The 25795-nt window shown below is 34.3% G+C and overlaps 2 protein-coding genes across 2 annotated transcripts; one reads left to right on the forward strand and one right to left on the reverse strand.

Annotated features, from left to right (window-relative positions):
• LOC111984546 (GATA transcription factor 19) lies at positions 1–15772 on the forward strand. Its single transcript, XM_065766451.1, has 11 exons — positions 1–650; positions 1738–1824; positions 1917–2050; positions 2315–2416; positions 2550–2664; positions 7343–7402; positions 7801–7869; positions 8535–8603; positions 14192–14272; positions 15311–15379; positions 15493–15772. The coding sequence occupies exons 1-11, from the start codon at positions 306–308 to the stop codon at positions 15538–15540; spliced, it is 1179 nt and encodes a 392-aa protein (XP_065622523.1). The 5' UTR covers positions 1–305; the 3' UTR covers positions 15541–15772.
• Positions 15773–22697: 6925 nt separating this feature from the next.
• Positions 22698–25339, reverse strand: LOC111984439 (probable glycosyltransferase At5g25310). The gene is made up of 5 exons (XM_024016069.2): positions 24710–25339; positions 24265–24521; positions 23700–23824; positions 22806–22981; positions 22698–22715 (listed from the first exon to the last, which is right to left on the reverse strand). Exons 1-5 carry the CDS (start codon positions 25337–25339, stop codon positions 22698–22700), a joined length of 1206 nt encoding a protein of 401 aa, XP_023871837.2.
• Between the last annotated feature and the right edge of the window lie 456 nt (positions 25340–25795).

Genomic DNA, 25795 nt, shown 5'->3' on the forward strand with positions numbered 1-25795 from the left:
TCTTTTTTCTCAGTATTATTCAGTATCTGAAAATAAATAGAGTCTCTTCTAGGATACACGAAATAAACCTTTTCATTTTCAATATGTATATATAAAAACACGTGTTTTGTATTTGCGAATTACGATTTTAGGGTTTTATGACTTTTTATTTAAGGTTGAGAGAAGTTGTTATTACTTGTTTAGTAGAACGTGAAAATTTGTGTGTTTTTCAAAAAAACTTCGAATTAAAAGAGTTTCTGTTTGGGAACCGAGAAAATTTTTCAGAGGGAAAGAGAGAGTGAGTGAGTGATGCTTGTGGTTGAGGAATGGAGATGGTGAATCCGCAGCCACTGCAAGTGAGGCCATTGGAGGTGGAGGAGGAGAGAGAGAACCATCTTGTTCAGGTGCCGATAGAGATGGACGGAGACGAAGGTGGATCCGAATACGAGTACATGAATGGAAGAAGTGCTCAGCACGAGGCTATGAATGGTGGAGGAGTAGGAGTTGGAGGAGGAGGAGGAGTAGAAGTGGAGGCTCGTGCCAGTGGCGCTTCTGGTTCTGCTTCTGGTTCGGCTTCGGCTTCGGCTTCGGCTTCGGCTTCTCGCACGAGCGAGCTCACCATCGCGTTCGAAGGCGAGGTCTACGTTTTCCCAGCGGTTACGCCTGATAAGGTTTGCGAGTACTATTTTTTTTTCTCTCTCTCTCTCTCTCTCTTTTTGGTTTTTGGAGGCTATATACTCTGTTTGGTTCCTGAGAAAATCCAATGGAAAAACAAAATCAAGTATTGAACAGAACTTTCTAGCTTTACCTTTTTTTAGTAAATGTTTATTAGTTACTTTGATTCCTATTTGTTTGTTGTAAGTGGTTTACTTGTAGAAATGTATCAGTTTGCTGTTTGTCTGTTAGGTAGGGCATTGCCTTTTGGGTATTTTGTATTTATATGTTTGGTGAATTACTATAAATATTGGCCAAAGTGCCCAAAGGTTTTACTTCCAAATCGGTTTGAAAGGAAATTTCTCCAACCATTACTTGGCGATTAATAAAAGCATCCCTGTGTATTTATAGTCACATGACTTATTTAATGAGTTATGTAATTTGTTTAAATTAATATGCGTGGATGGCTTTATCGATCACCACATAATGGATGGGAGGAGATTCTTCCAAACTACTACGTGTAATTGACTATTATGTTGTTTATTTATTTATTTTATTTATAAATGGTAGAACTTCATTGAATGAAAATAAATCAATTACAAAGAACTAAAGCACACGGGAAGTGTACTGAGGTAAGCATGAAAATAAACAGACTAATATGCATGAAAAGTACAACTATCGTGAAAACACTTGATGCCATTATCCACCCAAGCAAAGTATGGAAAAAAGCTCGTTTCAGGTCTTGAATTAAACTTTTGGCTCCTTCAAAATACGAGCATTCCGCTTCTGCCAAATTCCATGTTTGAGATTCCTCCGCCACATATTAGAATATGAGATGTTAGATTTTGTAATCATCTCTTTTCATTGGGCTGGGTGCTAACTTTTTTTTTTTTGGGCTGTAAAGGTGACTAACTGACAATTATGTTATGATCTTTGGAGTGTTCCCATGCCTATTTTATAGTCAACTTGCATGGAATACTTTTTTTCATTAGGTCAATTGCAATGTTTGGTTGGGGTACTTGTGAATCAACACACCTTTGCAGAATGACTTGAGTTTCTTTTTGGGTTAAGTAATGCTTAATTGGCTGGAATGTGCATATGCAGGTGCAGGCAGTGCTACTACTACTGGGGGGTTGTGACATACCCAATAGTGTCCCTAGCTCTCAGTTTCTGCTACAACAGAATAGCAAGGTATCCCTATGAAAAACCGTTTTGCTCTCTGATAAATTTTGTTAATGTTCCTTAATTCTTTTTTATTGTTTTTTTCCCCAAATACACTCTAGGGTATAGGTGAGACCTCACGAGGTTCGAAACTTTCACGAAGAATTGCATCTCTTGTTAGGTTCCGTGAAAAGCGGAAAGAGAGATGTTTTGAAAAGAAAATCCGGTACACGTGTCGAAAAGAGGTTGCTCAAAGGTGAGTTGTAACCCCCCCCCCCCCCCCTCTTTTTTCTGCTTTGAATATATAGATACTTAACCTTCTCTCTCTCTGATGGGGACACTCACACCTGAATTGGATGTAGCGTATTTAATGTCTTCCATAACCTTTGATTTTCGCATTTGAAAGGAATATTGGTACATTTTTGTGTAGAATTTGACACATAAAATATCCTTCAATCATTGAGGCTGGTATTGTGCTAGAGTTTGGTAGTATATAAATTCAAATTGGTTTGTCTACTAGGATGCATCGTAAGAATGGGCAGTTTGCATCGTTGAAGAATTCATTTAAAGTAGCTGGTGAAAACTGGGATTCAAGTGATGGCACACCTTGTCCTGCACCTATGTGAGTTTGAATCTTAATGTTCATTTACCAGTTTAAACCTTAGAAAACAGATAAAATCAATTCTCTTTAATGATAGGATGGATTTCTGTGTTTCATATATCATGTTTATATGTTTCTTCTACATTCTGTATAGTTTACGTAGATGCCAACATTGTGGGATTAGTGAAAAGTCTACTCCAGCGATGCGTCGGGGGCCAGCTGGTCCGAGATCCCTTTGCAATGCTTGTGGGCTGATGTGGGCAAACAAGGTAGGTGTTGTCTGTTAATATATTTTATGTAAACCACTGAGCTTTAGTTCAAATGGCATTTCCTCCACTCATAAGAGCAAGGTGGAGGGTGAGGGCTTGGGTCCAAGACTCATTGGGTTTATGTGTAATTATCAACAAAAAAGATTTTATATAAATTCTCATTCTTGCAGTTATTTATATCCAAGTCTTCTTTATTCACAAAATGCATTATTTTGAGTTAATTATTGATGTAATTTATCAATTTTTTGACATTCTATAAGGTATGGACTCAAGACTGTCATTAGATTTAGCAAAGATTTATTTTGTGATGAAGTAAGCAATGGAATCGTAAAATGTAGATGACCATGGTAATGGAGATGACAGAACATGACAGAGGTATTAGATGGCCATTAGCAAAATACAAAAGAAATGTACTAGATGTCTTTGGACTATGAACTTAGCATCAATGTTTGGGTATAGCAGTCAATATGTATGGAAATGAGCAAAATGAAAGCCACGTATGAGTATACTCAAGCTCAGCTGATGAATTTGGGTTTGATTGAGTTGGGCTAAAGCTCAAGTTGAGCCTGGAGATTTATGTTACATATAGATAATCTATTGAACATGTGAGCAGTTCAATTTTGGGTCATGGGTTATCCCAACACCTTTTATTTGGAAGAATTCAATTATATTTTGTTCTTGACTTCTTGTATACATGTCAAAAGAGTCAAATCAATTTAGTTAGAATTTACTTGATGTCTCATCTGATGGCTTCGCAACAAAGATGCGATCAGAAATAATACTGATAATCGTAGTTTGCAAAAGCGCTTTAGGGATTGTTGTGACCACATTTTTTGAGCTACTAAAAGAAAACCTGCTGGAACTAAAAGTATGTTCTTGAACTGTTCTTAAGCCTTCTTGGGCTATTTTTTATCTTTTCGCTGAAGAGGCTTCAGTACAAACTCTTTGTTTGGTTTCTTTATTAAATAAACAAATCTTGAACGGTTAAATTAGGATGCACATGACATTGAAACTAGGGTTAATTTTGTGATGGGAAGGTAACTGGAAACCCCTTTTGAAGACTTATAAGAGGTGAGGGAAATCTGGTTTTGTGCCGAAGCAACAATTTGGGATATTTTGGATGATGGAGGGATCTTTTGGGACCTTGCTTAGTTAATCTCAGTTGAATTGAGTCTTACTTATTGTTTACTTTCTGTTGAATCACGTAAGTTTCCTTAGAATAAGGACAATCTAGTAAATTCCAGATTTTTTGAAATGGGTTGCCCTTAGCTGTGCTGAAGGCTCATGAATCTAATTTTGCATTTTGAGTCCTTTTCTTAGTTGATTTAGAAGTTCTTAAGTGTTTTCTCTGTGTTATTTGTAATCTTAGTCTTTCTTTTTTTGATAATTCAATGGTTACAAGTGAGGAAGGGGAAATTCAAACCCTATTTCTCCTTATAAAGGAGACCAGTCAATACCAATTAGCTACTAGTTACTTGGCTAATCCTAATATTAGTACTCTTTCTAGGAATAGATTATTTGGGAGTCCTAGTCCTTTTAGGAAAGGATATAGGAATAGCCTATAGGCTTGATTGTAGTCAATAACATTCATAGATAGATTGAGGGTGTGATTGCAGCAAATTGTATTCTCAATTTGGAAAATAATCCTTTCCCTTGTCTTCACTTGTGTTCTCAATTTAAAATTTTAGATGAATAAATGGGAGATGCATTCTCACCCTTGATGTTGTTTACAAGAACCCTTTCTTGACTTGCAATTTAGGAAGACCATCTAGTGCTGCAATTTCTATTTTCTTTTGTATCCTTCTGGGATAGGATTGGAAGAATCTACTTAGTAATGAATTTGGGAGAACATGAATGAGTTGATTTAAGGGTTTCCAAATGGGAAATAGAATTTTATTGGGGAAGACCTGAATGCTCACGGTGAAATACATATTGGGGCTTTGAAAGAGTTCATGGAGGCTAGGGATTTGGAGAAAGGAATGAAGCAAGAGATGCTATTAGATTATGCAACAACGAATGGTTTATTATTAACAAACACTTGTTTCAAGAAGAGAGAATCAAACTTAACTACCTTCAAAAGTGGGACATACAATAATAAAATAGATTACATCCTTACTTAAAAAATGGATAGTAGATGTAAAGATTGTAAGGTGATACAAGGAGACAACATAACCACTTAAAATATGTTGGTGGTACTAAATATATTGGAAGATGGAGAAGAAGAGGTATTAGACCAAGAAACTCACAGATTATTAGTGGGCTTTGAAAAGGGAAGAAGCAAGATGGATTTAAAGATAAAATGATCAAGGAAGATGAGTAGAATTTAGATGAAGATGTTGATAAGATGTGGAATGAAATGGCCAATTGTATAGAGAGGCTAAAGACATGCTTGGGAAATCTAAAGGATGTTGGTGACCGACTAAGGAGACTTGGTGGTGGTATAGGGAGATGGAAGTCAACCTAGTTGTAGAGATAATGTTGCTTATGAAAATTTTAGGCAAGGGAGCCTTGGTGTCTTATATGTTGGATCACCACATTGGTGAAGAGGTAAGGAGTTGGAATGTAAACTTTTCCATGGTATTACACGATTGGGAATTGGATTCAGTGACATCCTTCTTTACCCATATTTACTCTCTGGTGCCTACCGTAGGGGGGGGGGGGGATGTGATAGAATGAGATGGTGTTTAAATGGGAATAGTACATTTGATGTTCACTCATTCTTTCCATGGAACATATTTACTCTCTGGTGCCTACCGTAGGGGGGGGGGGGGATGTGATAGAATGAGATGGTGTTTAAATGGGAATAGTACATTTGATGTTCACTCATTCTTTCCATGGAAGAGTATATGGTGTGTCAAAACCCCAAAGAGGGTTTCATATGTGGACAGCAGCTTGGGGCAAAATCCTTACCATTGATAATCTCTTTAAGAAGGGCTTATCTTTACTAGGTTGGTGTTGCTTGTGTTGGTGTAGGAGGAAAATAGTGAGTCACTTATTGCATCACTCTGATATTATTTATGCCTTGTGGTCTGAAGTTTTCTCTATGTTTGGAGTTCGGTGGGTAATGCCTATGACAATTTCATCCTTTTTATTTGGGGGGAGGAATTGGTTTGTAAAGCACTCCTTGGCAATTTGGCATTTAGTGCCATCTTGTTTGATTTGGTTAGTATGGAATTAGTGCAACTCTCATAGGTTTTAGAATATTGAGAGATCCCTTAATCTGTTGAAATCCTAATTGCTTTGCAATTGCACCTTGTTCGAATAGTCTAGGGTTTGGGGTTTTACTCATTGTACCTCTGTTTTAGATTTTCACAATACTCTTAGCTTTGCTTTGTTATTTTTTGGTCCTTTGTGTCATCATCATGAACATGAAGTGTTTTTATTTTTTAATAAAGCTATTCTACTTATAACAAAAAAAGAAAGAAACTTATAATGTGGCAAAGACGGTTGCAAAAAAGGTTGTCCAAGAGGCTAATTGTAACGCTTATAATGAACTATGTAGCAATCTAGGGATGAATGACGGATAAAAGAATATTTATTTTGATAAACATTTTAATGGAAGTGATACAAAAGATTGTTTGAAATGAGTAATCAATTGAGGATAAAACCATATGTTTGTTTGAAGAATTAGGATGACTAAGGAGAAGGACACATTGTGAATGATGAAAATGAGAAAAGTCATGGGATCGGATAATCAATTAATGAATTAAGGAATGAAGTAACGTAGAGTATGACTTGGGATAGAATAGAATGGCTAAAAAGAATATATGTGGTCAATCCTGATTGGTCTATTCAGGATTCCTAGTTGACCCTAAAATTTTTGGAACTAAGTTTGTTTTTGTTATTGATGTATTGTAATAAGTCCTGAATAATGTATGTTTTGAAGATGTTAGCTAACTTCGTTTTAGATTCTCGTGGTGCCATATTTGAGATAAAGAGAGGGTTACCCCCCTTTATGTAACCCATCTTTAAAGATAATTAATAACAAATAATTAATGTGTTCAGTCCTTAGTGCCCATTCTTGGAAAATTAGATTCACCCCTCTGCTATGTGGATTGCTAGGTGTAAATTTTTTGTTTGTTTGATGTTTTTATGGTTCTTATGTGCTTATCATTCTTTGTGATGGATTATTTTCCTTGGATGAGACTCTTTAATTCACCTTTGTCATGTGAAATACATTATTTTACTGGATCATAGATGGTCACCAAGTTGTACATGACTTTTGTAATTTCTATTACTATACTATTTCATTAAGTAATAAAATTTTTAAGTATAAAATATTTTATATGCAGAATGATTATGTTATGTGTGCAAGGTATCATTGGTGTTAAATTCTATTCTTGCTTCTAATTTATCCAATTTTTTTTTTTTTTCTATCTTACAAGCGACAGTGTTGTTTTTAATATTTATGTGAAGTTATTATAATTATATCCAATGCCCTTACTATACTATTTCATTAAGTAATAAAATTTTAAGTATAAAATATTTTATATGAAGAATGATTATGTTATGTGTGCAAGGTATCATTGGTGTTAAATTCTATTCTTGCTTCTAATTTATCAATTTTTTTTTTCTATCTTACAAGCTACAGTGTTGTTTTTAATATTTATGTGAAGTTATTATAATTATATCCAATGCCCTTACTTACCCTTATTTAATCTTTTTGCTGATATTGAAGGGAACCTTGAGAGATCTTACAAAAGCTGGAAGGACTATTTCTTTTGACCAAAATGAACCCGTACGTATTTTGATCTATGTTTATTGTAAAAAACAAATTTTGATCTGTGTTTACTTTCCTTATATTTCATGTGGGTATCTGTGTCCAGTTGACATTGGGACATGCTTGGCTATGGTGTATACATTACAAATAATTATAATTCTTTGAAAGCAGATGCAGATGTATGCCATGCGTGCAAACACATGTACCTGGACATCACATACCCAAGATCTGTTCACATACCTTGAGTCGCAATGGATTGTTTGTTTAATGAAAATTTTTGTTCTTTGCCATTTCACTTTATATGGACTTGATCTCAACTGGATTCTTGTATTTATAGGGTTCATTTCTGATAATAATATCTTAACTAATATATTATGTATGGAATGTCATTTCTGATGATATCTATGTTACCACAGGAAACTCCAGCTGATATTAAGCCTTCAACCATGGAACCTGAGAATTCCTATGCCAACCAGGATGAGCAGGTATAGATTCTTAGGATTAATTGTTAATCAGTGATGCATATGAGCAAAGAAAATTAATCTTCATATTGTGTCTGTGCATTTCAATTTAATTCTTAAATTTGGTAGAGTCTTGATTTCCTGTTACCCATTGTTAGCTTTGTTTACTAGTTCTTTATTTGATTGGTCTCACGTTTGGGGTTCTACTGGTAGTTTTTTTTAATAAGTAGCTTTACTAGTAGAAACTGTTTCTGGAGTCACTGTCTTTCTGTACATAATACTGCTCATCTCTAATTCTTTAGACTTCTTTATTTCAATTGTAAATGAATTAGTCACTTATCAAAAAAATAAAAAAAAATTGTACATGAATTAGTCGTTATGCAATAAAATACTTCCTTACTTTTTTAAAGAATGGTTTCTTGTTATACAAACTCGTCTCTATCTTTCTGGGCTTGCCAAATAATAAATCAAATTAAGTTGTTTATGATGTGATGTCACATAAAAACTTTAATAGGAAAATTTCTTTCCAAGATAGTGTATTTGTTGATGTGTTTTAAAGAGTGGTTCCACATAAAACATACTTTACTATTTATATAAAAAAAAAAAAAAAAGCAGTCTAAACCACGGTTTCAAAATATTAATGCTCTACTGGGTCCTTCTCACCGGACTGTCCTGTGTTGGCTGCTCAGGGAAGCCCGGATGACAATAAGCCTGTACTTTTGGATCCTGAAAATCCTTCTATGAGGTCGGGTGAGCAGGTATGATGTGTATTTGGAGCTGGAACAAATAATGCATCAGTTACAGATGATCCGATGTCTGATCCTATTTCATGGACAGTATCTTCAAATCTTTCTGTGTTTTTGCGTTTTTGGTTAATGATTAGTTTACTTGACTTCACAAGAGGTTTTAAAGAAAAAATAACGATTAGACAATCTAGGCTGTTTTTGGAGCATTCCAGCAAGTGTTTTCAATTGGAACCTCGAGTCCTAAATGAACAAGAAGCTGTATGGTTAACATCTAGGGAAATAAAGGAAGAAAAAAAAATGAAAGAAAACAAACTATAACAGTATATTTAAGTAATCTGAGTAAGGAGAAACAAATGAGAAGCGTTTGAGGGATAAGATATTTTATATTGAGCCTTGGTTTTATTAGTCATATACCACTAAAAACTCTCTTACCTATTTGGTTCTAAGTTATAGTATTTACCAATGCCTTTGAGTAGAAAAAGGTATAAGAGTGTCCGTATGCTCGGCTAGTAAAGTTTGTGTTGTCATACAAGTGTTGTGTGTGTTGTGTTTTCTTTTTTTTTTTTTTTTTTTTTTTTTTTTTTTAGGGGGGGGGGGATGTGATAGAATGAGATGGTGTTTAAATGGGAATAGTACATTTGATGTTCACTCATTCTTTCCAGGAAGAGTATATGGTGTGTCAAAACCCCAAAGAGGGTTTCATATGTGGACAGCAGCTTGGGGCAAAATCCTTACCATTGATAATCTCTTTAAGAAGGGCTTATCTTTACTAGGTTGGTGTTGCTTGTGTCGGTGTAGAAGGAAAATAGTGAGTCACTTATTGCATCACTCTGATATTATTTATGCCTTGTGGTCTGAAGTTTTCTCTATGTTTGGAGTTCGGTGGGTAATGCCTATGACAATTTCATCCTTCTTATTTGGGGGGAGGAATTGGTTTGTAAAGCACTCGCCAATTTGGCATTTAGTGCCATCTTGTTTGATTTGGTTAGTGTGGAATTAGTGCAACTCTCATAGGTTTTAGAATATTGAGAGATCCCTTAATCTGTTGAAATCCTAATTGCTTTGCACCTTGTTCGAATAGTCTAGGGTTTGGGGTTTTACTCATTGTACCTCTGTTTTAGATTTTCACAATACTCTTAGCTTTGCTTTGTTATTTTTTGGTCCTTTGTGTCATCATCATGAACATGAAATGTTTTTATTTTTTAATAAAGCTATTCTACTTATAACAAAAAAAGAAAGAAACTTATAATGTGGCAAAGATGGACACAAAAAAGGTTGTCCAAGAGGCTAATTGTAAGGCTTATGATGAACTATGTAGCAATCTAGGGATGAATGATGGATAAAAGAATATTTATTTTGATAAACATTTTAATGGAAGTGATACAAAAGATTGTTTGAAATGAGTAATTAATTGAGGATAAAACCATATGTTTGTTTGAAGAATTAGGATGACTAAGGAGGACACATTGTGAATGATGAAAATGAGAAAAGTCATGGGATCGGATAATCAATTAATGAATTAAGGAATGAAGTAACGTAGAGTATGACTTGGGATAGAATAGAATGGCTAAAAAGAATATATGTGGTCAATCCTGATTGGCCTATTCAGGATTCGTAGTTGACCCTAAAGTTTTTGGAACTAAGTTTGTTGTTGTTATTGATGTATTGTAATAAGTAAGAAGTCCTGAATAATGTATGTTTTGAAGATGTTAGCTAACTTCGTTTTAGATTCTCGTAGTGCCATATTTGAGATAAAGAGAGGGTTACCCCCCTTTATGTAACCCATCTTTAAAGATAATTAATAACAAATAATTAATGTGTTCAGTCCTTAGTGCCCATTCTTGGAAAATTAGATTCACCCCTCTGCTATGTGGATTGCTAGTTGTAAATTTTTTGTTTGTTTGATGTTTTTATGGTTCTTATGTGCTTATCATTCTTTGTGATGGATTATTTTCCTTGGATGAGACTCTTTAATTCACCTTTGTCATGTGAAATACATTATTTTACTGGATCATAGATGGTCACCAAGTTGTACATGACTTTTGTAATTTCTATTACCATACTATTTCATTAAGTAATAAAAATTTTAAGTATAAAATATTTTATATGCAGAATGATTATGTTATGTGTGGAAGGTATCATTGGTGTTAAATTCTATTCTTGCTTCTAATTTGTCCCCCAAAAAAAAAAAAAATTTTTTTTTTTTTTTTCTATCTTACAAGCTACAGTGTTGTTTTTAATATTTATGTGAAGTTATTATAATTATATCCAATGCCCTTACTTACCCTTGTTTAATCTTTTTGCTGATATTGAAGGGAACCTTGAGAGATCTTACAAAAGCTGGAAGGACTATTTCTTTTGACCAAAATGAACCTGTACGTATTTTGATCTATGTTTATTGTAAAAAACAAATTTTGATCTGTGTTTACTTTCCCTATATTTCATGTGGGTATCTGTGTCCAGTTGACATTGGGACATGCTTGGCTATGGTGTATACATTACAAATAATTATAATTCTTTGAAAGCAGATGCAGATGTATGCCATGCGTGCAAACACATGTACCTGGACATCACATAGCCAAGATCTGTTCACATACCTTGAGTCGCAATGGATTGTTTGTTTAATGAAAATTTTTGTTCTTCGCCATTTCACTTTATATGGACTTGAACTCAACTGGATTCTTGTATTTATAGGGTTCATTTCTGATAATAATATCTTAACTAATATATTATGTATGGAATGTCATTTCTGATGATATCTATGTTACCACAGGAAACTCCAGCTGATATTAAGCCTTCAACCATGGAACCTGAGAATTCCTATGCCAACCAGGATGAGCAGGTATAGATTCTTAGGATTAATTGTTAATCAGTGATGCATATGCGCAAAGAAAATTAATCTTCATATTGTGTCTCTGCATTTCAATTTAATTCTTAAATTTGGTAGAGTCTTGATTTCCTGTTACCCATTGTTAGCTTTGTTTACTAGTTCTTTATTTGATTGGTCTCATGTTTGGGGTTTTACTGGTAGTTTTTTTTTAATAAGTAGCTTTACTAGTAGAAATTGTTTCTGGAGTTTATGGAGTCACTGTCTTTCTGTACATAATACTGCTCATCTCTAATTCTTTAGACTTCTTTATTTCAATTGTAAATGAATTAGTCACTTATCAAAAAAATAAAAAAAAATTGTACATGAATTAGTCGTTATGCAATAAAATACTTCCTTACTTTTTTAAAGAATGGTTTCTTGTTATACAAACTCGTCTCTATCTTTCTGGGCTTGCCAAATAATAAATCAAATTAAGCTGTTTATGATGTGATGTCACATAAAAACTTTAATAGGAAAATTTCTTTCCAAGATAGTGTATTTGTTGATGTGTTTTCAAGAGTGGTTCCACATAAAACATACTTTACTATATATATATATATATATATAAAAGCAGTCTAAACCACGGTTTCAAAATATTAATGCTCTACTGGGTCCTTCTCACCGGACTGTCCTGTGGTGGCTGCTCAGGGAAGCCCGGATGACAATAAGCCTGTACTTTTGGATCCTGAAAATCCTTCTATGAGGTCGGGTGAGCAGGTATGATGTGTATTTGGAGCTGGAACAAATAATGCGTCAGTTACAGATGATCCGATGTCTGATCCTATTTCATGGACAGTATCTTCAAATCTTTCTGTGTTTTTGTGTTTTTGGTTAATGATTAGTTTACTTGACTTCACAAGAGGTTTTAAAGAAAAAATAACGATTAGACAATCTAGGCTGTTTTTGGAGCATACCAGCAAGTGTTTTCAATTGGAACCTCGAGTCCTAACTGAACAAGAAGCTGTATGGTTAACATCTAGGGAAATAAAGGAAGAAAAAAAATGAAAGAAAACAAACTATAACAGTATATTTAAGTAATCTGAGTAAGGAGAAACAAATGAGAAGCGTTTGAGGGATAAGATATTTTATATTGAGCCTTGGTTTTATTAGTCATATACCACTAAAAACTCTCTTACCTATTTGGTTCTAAGTTATAGTATTTACCAATGCCTTTGAGTAGAAAAAGGTATAAGAGTGTCCATATGCTCGGCTAGAAGTTTGTGTTGTCATACAAGTGTTGTGTGTGTGTTGTTTTTTTTTTTTTTTAGTGGGGGGGTGGGGGAAGATTAGGTTCAAGTTGCACTTGGTTTAAGTGTCTATTAATGTAACACCACTTAACTTTGGATTTAATAAGGGTTTTTATTTATTTTTTATTTTTTTGACACTGTTTTGATTACATGTTATTTTTGTTCTGAATGTGAACGTCAAATTTTATATCAATAAGATGTTATTTAATACCCTATTCATTATTTTAGAGTACAAAAAACTTGAACTCTAATATTTTATAGATGTGATAGTTATTGATTTATAATTATGTTGATATTTTGCAAACCTTGATTTTATATTAAAAAAAAAGGACAATTGAATTCAATGATAGCTTTGTCAAAAATCATTTGGTTAGAGTTACACAAGGTGTATATATATGTGTGCGTTTTGTTTATAAAATTGGGGATAGATCACAAGCGTGCTCTTGATTGAAGTAAATCACACATTTTTCACATATAATTTATAATGACTGCTAGAGGTTCGTAGCACATGAAAAAAAGAGGTTAATAAACTCAAAAATAGTAATTTTCTTTTTTGCATATCTCTAATGGATGGTGTAAATGCACAAAATTTGTAAGTTCAAATTTATCGAATCTATTTCAATTTCATATATTTTTATTTAGTAAGCTAGAAAACAATTTTCAATGGAGAATACGATAATAATATAAAGTTTAAACATAACATTTTCTATAATTCTTATGTGCTTTATATAAATACATAATTGTGATAGTTATGATCATAATGAAGTATATGGCAAAGATAAAAGAGCACAAGAATCGTAAATTATCCTTATTTGTGTCTTTTGATATGTGAACATAGATTTGTTATGTAGTGCCTCAAGAATATTATTTATTTCATAGATCAATTACTCATGTCATCCTTCAAGATCGAATGGTCATTTTGAATGATTCATATATCTTTTAGTGTGCTTTTTGCTCTTTCAAAAAGCATTAGAAAAGTGCGTGCTTTACTAAACAAGATTCACTTTGGCCATGCAAAGTTTTTAAACTTTGGAACTTTGAGCTTTGAGTTTTAAGCACACTTTTAACAAAAATAGGATAGATGTGATCAAATAGAACTTGTTAATGAGAGATGTGACCAGGAGGGTTATTAGGCTTGATAGATATGGCATTTTGTTTTGTGCACATATAAATGTTTGTTATTATCATTTACAACCTAATTGGGAATTTTGTTAACTATCATCATCATTATTATTATCATTATAATTATCATTTCAGCTTGTGGTTTTGATATCTATGATACTTTGTAATTTCATGATCATGTTTCTGTATTACTAAATTAGAGAGCCATTTATTTAATTGTTACCTAAAAGTTGCCATTTTTGAACTTACCAAGGAAACCAAAAAAAAAGTCAATTTGAAGGTGACTGCTTATGCATCCGTATTTGGTTATAAGTCAAAAATTTATTTTAATTTAAAAAAAGTCGAAAAAATATTTTATGCAGGATTTCCTGGACGTTGCTGAAGCTGTTACCAAACATCTGTCCATCCAATTGGATAATCCATCCATTGGCCTTGATGAGCAGGTATTTCTCTCTATTAATAAAGTAATTTGAAATGATAATAGGTTCAGGACAGACTATATTCTTGGCCTCTGTATCTTTGACTATTCCTCCAGTTGTCATCATCTTTGGTGGACCCCTTTGCTTTCAAACAAATTCTTTATGTAATGTCTGTACACATGTATCTGACAATTTGTACAAAATTTGATGAAGCTTTATTGCTTGCATTCCATTAGCTAATATTGGTATCTCTAAATTAAGGTTCTGTGAGAGATTTGGATAGTCCTAACCTTCAACACCTTTGACATGAAGTGGCACTCTAATGGCTAGTTTGGATGGAGGGGGAGTAGACTAGAGTTAGCCAAAACCTAGGAGGGGGAGAGAGGGGGAGTAGAGAGTAGAGTTGGCCAGCCTAATTTTTGGCCAACTCTACTCGCTACTCCTGCTCTCTCCCCCTCCATCCAAACTGGCCCTAAATGATTACAACTGCTTACTTGTGCTACAGATTTGAGACTTTTCCCCTTTGCACCAAACAATAACCCCTTTCGTTTCCTGCAACTTATGTTTCATATAATTTAATTTAAGAATTAATAAAAAAAAAACCATGTACAGCTTAAATATATACTTCAGGCTTCAGCATTAACTACTTTATTAATGGACGCTAAATTATATTAGATGCTATTTTGTTATCTCTTAGATCACTGTTTTGATGTTGGATTCCCATTGTTATTGCTGGGTTAGACGTGAACTTAAGGACCATCTTGACTCTGCCTATTCCTTATTTCTTGATCCAAGGACCAGAGTTATCTTTCGGTGTTAAATTCCCCTAATATTCCACAATAGGATCATATTATCAATTTATCTGTGTACGTATATCAATGATAAAAATTAGAATATAAATTATCAAAACATGAAAGACTTAAAATCAACCAATGTAACTTTCTTCCCTCTCTTTTTTTTGGCCATCTGAAGAAATTTTTTCGACTTTCTTGAAGGGATCCCAGTGTCATCATGGTATTATACCTTTGGAAGTTGCAACTTAATATTATATGGTTCTTACAGGAAACTCTTGATGAACTTGCAAATGCTTCTGGGACGGAATTTGAGATTCCTGAGAATTTTGATGATCAGGTATTGGTTTCTACTGCCTTGATGTTAGATTTTAAGCAACACCACATGCCCCTGCTGAGTAAAAAAAGCTTTTGTTAATTACTTCCTTAACATTCATGAATACCTACTTACAGGTTGACATCGATGATTCCAGCATGGTGACTGACTGGCCAAGGAGTTGAAGAAAATGCCATGCGCCCATAATATGATCTCTAGTAAGTGCATATGGTCTTTGCTTGACCGGGTTGCTGGTGCATTGATGTTTTCAACTAACATTAGATATCCCAGATATGTTTTATGTTCATAGACAGATTGCCCTTGTGGATGCGAGTTGTACAACACAGATTTTACTTTTGAGTCGCTGTACATCATATTGAAATCATATAATGTGAATAATCTGTTCCTTTTTCCTTCTCTTTTGTCTCTCTCATATGATGGAACTCTAGATATCTTTGGCTCTGTTATTGGTCAAGATTTTTGTTAATTTATTTTTATTTTCTGAATGGTCAATATGTTATTTATTTATTTATTTTTTTTGAAGAATGGTCAATATGTCTTTGGTTGAACTGTAAAGAAAATGTGCTTCTAGCTTTCTGCCTACCTTCAAATTTAGCTGGCGCAAATGATGAGTAAAATAGCTGGTCTAATGGGCTTTTGGCTTTCCTACTACATTCACATGAAGCAGCCGAATGGGTCAACTTTAATTTGTAGTCATCCTTCGATAATGAAAGTTTCAACTTGTATTTCCAGGAGGTAGCTCTGTTATCAGTGCTGTTTGTAGCAATCCTAAACACATGCAAACACAAAATAGCATACATGTAAAATTCTTTTAAAAAAAAAATCACTGTCCTATTGCTAAAGTTGGTGATGAATCTCACTCTAACTTCAAGGTGACTTTCCCAACCTAAGGCCGCATAAAGACAAACCAATAAGTTTGTGCTTGGATTTTTTTTAAGGCTTGTTAGCTTATTCTCTCATGAATAGTTTTTTAAAACCTCATTTTTGAAGGTATAATTATACTTTTGCCAACTTTTAGCAAATAGGCTTGTTTGGTGGGTGATTTTTAAAAGGTGATTCTAACATTTGCAAACAAAATCCTATGGAATTCACTAAAAAGAATTGGTTAGGAGCTGGCATGTAAACTTTTACAGGGTGTTTCTTGATTGGGAAATGGATTCAGTTACTTCTTTCACAACCCATATTTGCTCTTAGGTGCCTAAGGTGGAGGGGGGAATAGGATGAGATGGTGTTTAAATGGGGACGGTTACATTGATGTTCACCCTTTCTACAAGGCTATTCGAGGTACAGATGGTAATCCTTTCCCCGGGAACAGTATATGATGTGTTAAGGCTCCAAAGAGGGCTTCTTTCTTTATGTGGACAAATTCATTACTATTGATAATCTCATTAAGAAGATCTTATCTTTAGTAGGTTGGTGTTGCTTGTGCTGGTGCTGGTGTAGTGGGGAAACTGTGAGTCGCTTTGTGATGTTACTTAAGCCTTGTGGAGTTCTCTCTATGTTTGGAGTTTAGTGGGTAATGCTTATGACAGTTTCATCCTTTGTATTTGGGCGGAGGAATTGGTTTGGAAAGCACTCAGGAAATTGGAATCTAGTGCTGTCTTGTTTGATTCAGTTAGTATGGAAGAAGCATAACTCTCGTGCGTTTCAAAAAATGAGAGATCCCTTGATTAGATGAAATTGAATTGCTTTACACCTTGTTTGAATGGTCAGAGGGTTTGGGGATTTTCTCATTGTACCTCTGTTTTTGAGAGTTAAAACTCCCTTACCTTTTCTTTGAAATTTTTTGGACTCTTTGTGTTCATTCGAACTTTAAGTGTTTTTATTTACAATAAATCTATTCTACTAACTTTAAAAAAAAGAAAAAGAAAAAGGTTTGGTCCATTGTTTTTGAAAACTCATCTCAAAAACCATGTACCAAAAAGAGTGTAGATGAGTTTTTAGAGAACACCTTTCATTATCAATGTTTTCATCCTCCAAGTAAGGGTGTGGAAAACTTGTAATAAAAATCTCCAAAATAGAAACGTATAGCCAGACAAGTTTTTAGGGGGAAAACACAATTTTGAAACTAAATTTTCGAAGCACAGTTTTTCAGTGTTTTTTTTAGATCACTTGCTAAAAATTGCTACCAAATAGCACATTTGGTAAATAAATAAATAAGCTATTCAGCATAAAATTAATCCAAAATCAAACTTAGAAATAAGTTAACACCAAGAATGCCCCTAATGTCAATGCTCTGACTCCTCCGAGTGCATTGGGGAAAAACAATTTTGAACTTCGAGACTAGTTTTTTGTCAAGACATATCACATAAATGACCTAAAACGTCCTAAATTGCCACATTATTCTAAGAATAGTACAAATTGAAAGAACTAGATTGTTCGCAAAATAAAAGATGAGAAAAAGGATTCGATTGAGAAGCTTTAAATTTTAAAGGCTTCCAAGTTCCTTGTTGCTATAACATTGGCTCAATATGCTATTAGGGGAGATTGTCATATGGTTTTGCTTGAGGAAATACCACTCAATCAAACTGCCTATTCTCTCTCTCTCTCTCTCTCTCTCTCTCTCTCTCTCTCTAAATTTCCATTTCCTCATAGCTAGGTTCCTGCATTCCACAAGAAAGTAAATTATCAAAATGGTTCTGTTCTTGGATAGTATCAAGAATCACTTTTAACACATAGAAAGAGCAAAGTGATCCTATTCATTGAAAGAAAATAGACAAATACATTCAAAGATTATAAACTAAATCATCATAGATACCTCAGATAGCATTAGATGGGTGCGAATTGGAATAAAGAAGAGCTGAGCCTGCTTAGGATCAGTGGTGAGGAAGGTGCTCTTATTGATATTACTGAAGAAGTAGCCCTCGTCTCTGTACTCCCATGTGAAGCTATCAGGATCAGTGGTGGGGAAGGGAAACTTGTAGTACTTGTTGAGGACATCATCTCGGTACATATACACCTTGAATTTGCTTTCCACTTCTTCGTAAGTCGATGAAAAATCAACCAGGTAGTTCGAATCCTCATCCCATTCAGCTTTCTTGTAATTGTGGCTGCCAGTTGGTGCAGGGTAATGGGGACCGGAGATGAAGTCTGAGTCTTCATGCTTCGAATCCTCATCCCATTCTGCTTTCTTGTAATTGTAGCTGCCAGTTGGAGCTGGTGCAGGGTAATGGGGACTGGAGATGAAGTCTGAGTCTTGATGCTTCGGTAAGAAAACATTGAAAGGTGGTTGAAAATCGCTCAAAAAAGGGTCGCGGTTGATGGAGTAGTGCGGCAGAGTCAGCCATGCAATTTGAAGTATTGCAGCGCCGAGAAAAACTGAAATGTATAAAATGCAGCGCGGAGAAAGATTGGGAATGGGAATGCCTAGGAAAATTCTGGCCATGGTTGGGTTTTTCTTACTTTCTTACTTTCTTGGAGGTTGGATTTTCTCTAGAGCGGGAAAAGGAAAACCAAGTTGGTTTCTTGGGAAGGAAGTGAGGAAGGTCGGTAAGTTAGTTAGAGGGAGCTGTAGAAGTTAATTGGTTTTATATATAGACTTTAGAGAGAGATTTAGAGGCCTGGTTCAATGTGATTATGAGAGGGAAAATCAACGGGTAATATGACTATCTGTTAAACCCAGAGTGACACTACTGCATGATAGTAAAAAAATTAATCAATTAAATATTCGTTAGTGTAACACCAATATCATATAAGTTCCAACTACCCATCTGTCATTGGCTACCAAAGGAAAATCATCCCAATTACAAATTTACAAAGAGTTTACAAACGTTTCAATTGTATTAAGATAATGAAAAATGTCAACCCTTTCAAAACCATTACAACTTGATCAATAGGGTTGGATAGTCCTAATCTCACCTTAGAGAGACATAATCAATCAATCAATATTAATATAGGAGTAGTGCGGCAGAGTCAGCCATGCAATTTGAAGTATTGCAGCGCCGAGAAAAACTGAAATGTATAAAATGCAGCGCGGAGAAAGATTGGGAATGGGAATGCCTAGGAAAATTCTGGCCATGGTTGGGTTTTTCTTACTTTCTTACTTTCTTGGAGGTTGGATTTTCTCTAGAGCGGGAAAAGGAAAACCAAGTTGGTTTCTTGGGAAGGAAGTGAGGAAGGTCGGTAAGTTAGTTAGAGGGAGCTGTAGAAGTTAATTGGTTTTATATATAGACTTTAGAGAGAGATTTAGAGGCCTGGTTCAATGTGATTATGAGAGGGAAAATCAACGGGTAATATGACTATCTGTTAAACCCAGAGTGACACTACTGCATGATAGTAAAAAAATTAATCAATTAAATATTCGTTAGTGTAACACCAATATCATATAAGTTCCAACTACCCATCTGTCATTGGCTACCAAAGGAAAATCATCCCAATTACAAATTTACAAAGAGTTTACAAACGTTTCAATTGTATTAAGATAATGAAAAATGTCAACCCTTTCAAAACCATTACAACTTGATCAATAGGGTTGGATAGTCCTAATCTCACCTTAGAGAGACATAATCAATCAATCAATATTAATATAAATGTATATATATATAAAAGAGCCCTCATGCTCTCCAGCATGAGGTTCTACCAACTGGCACCTTTCTTTGGTAACTCATCAATTTTTTTTTTCCAACTTCCACCTCATCTTTTTAACACTACTCCTCTTTCTCTTTCTCAACTCTCATCCATCAATTCAATCGGCTATCCAGAATTTCAGACCCTTCAATTGCCGTCCCTTGCAATTTCCATCTCTTTTCTTCTTTACAAAACTATGTCTTAGTATACTTCCGACCTATACTAAATTACTAATATAAATGCTCACAATTTTCGAAGTGACTCTTTATCAGTTACAAATGCTCTCAGAAATCCACCGGAAAATACATCAAGGTTTGGCCATCTCAATGAGGATGCAAAGCTTGCTGCATCACATTTACGAGCATGGAAGTCTGAGCATATCAAGCGTTAAGTTAACTAGGCCGCACTGTTTCAGGATAGTTCTTCCATTTGGTTCAGGGATGTGCCTGATTGTATTGCTAATATTGCTGAAGCTGAGTCTAATGCCCATCTGTAATTATCTCTTTTCTTCAATGCAATGAATATTTGTCTTCTTCTCAATTTTTTTTTTCGAAAGGACTAAATCGCAGTTATAGTATGCCCTCTTACCATAACTTCTCTTTTAACTTTTAAGTTTCTCCTTTTATGTTGAATTTTTTTTTCCTTTCTAAAATCTTTAGTTTGCCATTGCCATTGCTAAATTTGCATGATTAATCACAAGTACACTATAGTTGTAATTCTAAAACGTTTCTTTAGTAATCAGGGTTTTATAACTTAGTAGGTTAGGTTGGTGTTAATTGTGTTGGTGTAGTGGAGAAACTGAGTCACTTATTGCTTCATTGTGATGTTAGTTGTGCCTTGTGGTGTGAAGTCTTCCCTATGTCTGGAGTCCAGTGGATAATGCCTATGACACTTTCATCAGTTTTGAATTGGTGACAGAATTAGTTTCGAAAGCACTCCTCGATAGTTTGGAATTCAGTGACATCTTGTTTGATGTGTTTAGTATGGAAGGAGTGCAAGTCTTGTACGTTTCAAATCATTGAGAGGTTCCATGATTAGATGAAATTGTCACTGCTTCACACCTTGTTTGAATGGTCTTAGGTTTGGGGTTTTTACTCATTGTACCTCTGTTTTTGAGTTTCACAACTCTCTTAGCTTTTCTTTGTAATTTTTTGAATTCTGTGTTCATCGTTGTAAATATGAAGTGTTTTTATTTACATTAAATCTATTCCACTAACTCAAAAAAAAAAAAAAAAAAAATCACTGCTTCACACCTTGTTTGAATGGTCTTAGGTTTGGGGTTTTTACTCATTGTACCTCTGTTTTTGAGTTTCACAACTCTCTTAGCTTTTCTTTGTAATTTTTTGAATTCTGTGTTCATCGTTGTAAATATGAAGTGTTTTTATTTACATTAAATCTATTCCACTAACTCAAAAAAAAAAAAAAAAAAAAAGGTTTGGATCATTGTTTTTGAAAACTCATCTTAAAAATCATGTCCCAAAAACACTGTGCAGATGAGTTTTTGGAGGACACCCATTTTGTGTTTCAGTATCAATTTTTTCTTTTCCGAATAAGGCTGTGGCAAACTTGTAATAAAAAATCCAAAAAGAAACATATTGCCAAATAAGTTTTTAGGGGAAAAACTCTACAAAAGAAAATTTCGAGAATAAATTCTCAAAGCACAGTTTTTCAGTGATTTTTAGAACGTTTTCTAAGAATTACCAAATAGCAAATTTGGCAAATAAATAAATAAGCTTTTCAGCATAAACCTAATCCAAAATCACACTAAAAAAGCCTAAATATTTCCCAATATAAGTTGCCCTCCTTAATACCAAGAATGCCACTAAGAAAACCAATTTTGAACTTTAAGATTAGCTTTTTGTCTAGACATCTCACATAAATGACCCAAAACGTCCTAAACTGCCACATTATTCAAAGAGTAGTACCAATTAAAAGAACTAGATTGTTCTCAAAAGAAAGGATGAAAAAAAGGACTAGATTGAGAAGCTTTAAAGGGCTTCCAAGTTCCAAGTTCCTTCTTGCTATAACATTGGCTCAATATGCTATTACAACATGACTCCTTTGGTAAGATTTATATGAAGAAAAAAGAAAAAAGAAATCAAGCATATGTTTTTTGCTTCACATCATTTTAGATAAATATTTCCAGTCTTCCTCCTTCATGCTGATGCACAGATTTCAAGAATAGAGAAAAAAGTTGGAATGTCTTCCAATGATTTTACTGGTTTATGCGCAGCCAGAGTTCGTACATGAACATATGAAAAGCATCGAATTTGACTGGAGATGTACACCAGGAAAAGTGGGATTGGACCTGATTCACAAAGAAGAGGAATTTTAAAAGATAAGTCAGTTTGTAATTCTAGGTCTGTATCATTTCAAGGGGAACATATCATTTCTCACATTTCTGAGAAGCGTTTTCCAGATTTAGCTTTCTCAAGCTATGAATACTAGAATCCCACATTACTTTAAGTTCGGACAGTTTTGCATGTTATGCTAGTGTGATTGATCTAGTAACCTTTTTCTTTTTGAGCACAAATCAAGCAAACTAGTAAACTCAACTTTATGTTACCAATTTGAGTGAAAAAGGAAAATTAAAGATCATTTTAGCTAATATGCATTCTAGAAATCAGTGTTTGAAACACCAATTGTCTTTAGAGAACTAAGAGAAAGATAATATCATAATGCATGACAAGACATTCATATCATTGTCTTTTCATTTATAGTTTTTTTTATGCTAACATCAAAATTTAATAGTTTTCTAGAGCAACACAAAATGCTGGGAAAAAAATTGTTAAGAAAAAAAGTAAAATGAAGCACATAGTTAAATATAAACAAGATCAGATAAAGACATCAGAACATTATTTACCTCGTGTAAGTTGCTAAACAATTTGACTAATGTTTCATCTTCTATGTCTTTAACATTGTCCTGCAGCTGTGGGATTATATCGTCCACAGGAACATATTTCTCGGAGGCTATTACAGAAAATTTTGTCCAATCAAGAGTATTATTGAATGGCAAATCAGGGTTTCTGAACGAGACAACTGCAAGTAACACACAAACTGCTTAGAAAAGCAAATAGAAGAGATCATATTGGAAAAATAAAACTAAATCTGGTGTCAGCAGAAAGAAAAAAAAGAAAAGAAAAAAAGAAATGACCTTCAAAAGAAAGAAGATCAAAAGCATAATACATGCCATAAGCTTATTCTACAATCACTTCATAAGCATAATGTGAATATGAAACTAAAGCTTATGTAACGAGCTAAATTTCCCCAGTTTGGTAGATGACATGCATAACATCAAAAAGACTATTACCATTTAGAGATTAATACTTTATTTATCTTTTGAAATTATGCAGGGTTATTTTTTGAAAGTCACAGGCCATGGGTTATTTAATCCGAAACAAAGGTAGATGCTAAAATTTTATAGCTTAATTTTGGGTGGTTGTTCGGCCAAGGGACTGTTTTATACTAAGTTTTACACAAATAAACCATTAAGGATGACACTTTCGCTAGTTCTATAGCTTGGTGAGATTGTTAAATTTTGCTTTAAGTTTCTTTTTTATTGTTAGTTTTATGGATAAATTCACTTCCTTGCTAAAGAATTTGTGCGTTCTCAAAAAGTGTTTTCAATAGAAGGAAATGATGCAATGCACAAGGACATGTCTAAGATTAATGTAAAAATTTTCACAGGGAGACAGTAAGGTTAATTTATAGAAAACCATAGCATTTAAAAAAAGAGTCTTGGGGAAGATGATATTACCAGGAATACAGTTCTCAATGATCGCTTCTGTTATACAGGCAGCATAATAATAGTATAGGGCCATAGAGCATGAGCAGACGTCTATTTCAAGATCATCCGAAATTTTTGATTTAATTAATCTTCTCCTGCAATATGAAACACATTATTTGCGTGGAAGATTTAAAGATACATAGAAATACAAACTTGTACAACCAAAACTGACTATGCTGGATGATGTATGCAATATTAGCCAAAGAAATAAAGTAAATGCCAAAAAAATGCCCTTAAAAGAGTTCAAGACCAAGCAACAATGCCCTTATGTCCCATGAGAAATTGGCAAAACAAATGCAACAAAAGGATTTTATTCTCCAATTAATACAAAGTTTGACAATTTTTCAATAGAGAAAATAAATTTTTGCTGGGCATAAAAAAGAAAAAGAAAAAGAAAAGTGGGGTAGTTGTCCAAGAGGGGGGCAAAAACCCATGTAGCAGATGAAGAACTAAATGAAACAACCATGCTTAGAACATGTGTACCACTGAAAAAATAGATTTTTTTCTTTCTTTCTTGAGTATACGAGTTATATACCTATATTCTATAAAATCATATCCAGGAGGTGGGAGAAACATATCCTTGGATCGATCAAATTCGAAAGCATGCCAAGTTGCACACAGAACTCGAATTGCATTCTTGAGTAATGGAAAATTTCTGGTTGCCAACACACCAATTTTGTGGCAGTTCACAAAAAAGTGATCAGCTCCTTGGCTTTGATTCCAATAAGGGTGTTCATTGATCAAGCTTTGGACATAATTCTGGACTACAACTGCCATTTTCTTGTAGGGTCCCTGCATGCCACAAGAGAGTCCATTATCAAAATGGTTCTGTTCTTGAATAATACCAAGAATCATCTTTAACACATGCATATTGTTGAAAGCAAGAGCAAAGTGATGTTATTCTTTGAAAGAAATATAGACAAATAAATACAAAGATAACAATAAATCTCAAAGATTATAAACTAAATCATTATAGATACCGTGGATTGCATTAGATGGGTGCGAATTGGAATAAAGAAGAGCTGAGCCTGCTTAGGATCAGTGGTGAGGAAGGTGCTCATATTGATATTACGGAAGAAGTAGGCCTCGTTTCTGTACTCCCATGTGAATCTATCAGGATCAGTAGTGGGGAAGGGAAACTTGTAGTACTTGTAGAGAACATCATCTCGGTACACATAAACCTTGAATTTGTTTTCCATTTCTTTGTAAGTCGATGAAAAACCAACCCGGTAGTTTGAATCCTCATCCCATTCAGCTTTCTTGTAATTGTGGTTGCCAGTTGGTGTTGGTGCAGGGTGATGGGGACTAAAGATGAAGTCTGAGTGTTCATGCTTCGAATCTTCATCCCATTCAGCTTTCTTGTAATTGTGGCTGCCAGTTGGAGTTGGTGGAGGGTAATGGGGACCGGAGATGAAGTCCGAGTCTTCATGCTTCGGTAAAGAAACATTGAAATGTGGATGAATATCGCTCAACAAAGGGTTGTTGTTGAGGGAGTAGTACTGCACAATGTGCACTGCGATGAAAAAGATTGCAGCGCACAGAAAAGCTGTGAGTAGTAAATGGTTGCGTGGATTCCAAATGTGAATGCCTTGGATAATCTTCTTGACCATGGTTGCAAAGGGTTGTTGATTTTTTCTTTCTTACTTTCTCTTGGAGATTGGATTTTCTCTAGAGCGGGAAAAGGAAAGCAAAGTCGGTTTCTTGGAAAAGAAGTGAGGAAGGTAGGTAAGTTAGTTAGTAGGAGCTGTAGAAGTTAATTGGTCTTATATAGAGAGAGATTTGGAGAGGGAAAATCAATGTTAGTGTTCTACTGTTAAAATCTGTTACACGCAGTATGACACTACTGCATAACAGTAAAATTTAATTAATGTATTTTTTTTTTTGGGGGGTAGGATCTTACATTACCTTCATACATGATCATGATCCCATGTTTATCCTACACCATGAAAAATTCTTCATTGATCTAGATCGTTATTTTTTTGTATAGGATTGTAAGATGTTAGGATTTTAAGATTTAGGATCAGCATTTTGACAATCATGCAAGGTACAAGCTTCAACTCGATTTC

Source organism: Quercus suber, unplaced genomic scaffold (genome assembly GCF_002906115.3).
Source record: "Quercus suber isolate HL8 unplaced genomic scaffold, Cork oak 2.0 scaffold_705, whole genome shotgun sequence".
NCBI classification, from domain to species: Eukaryota; Viridiplantae; Streptophyta; class Magnoliopsida; order Fagales; family Fagaceae; genus Quercus; species Quercus suber.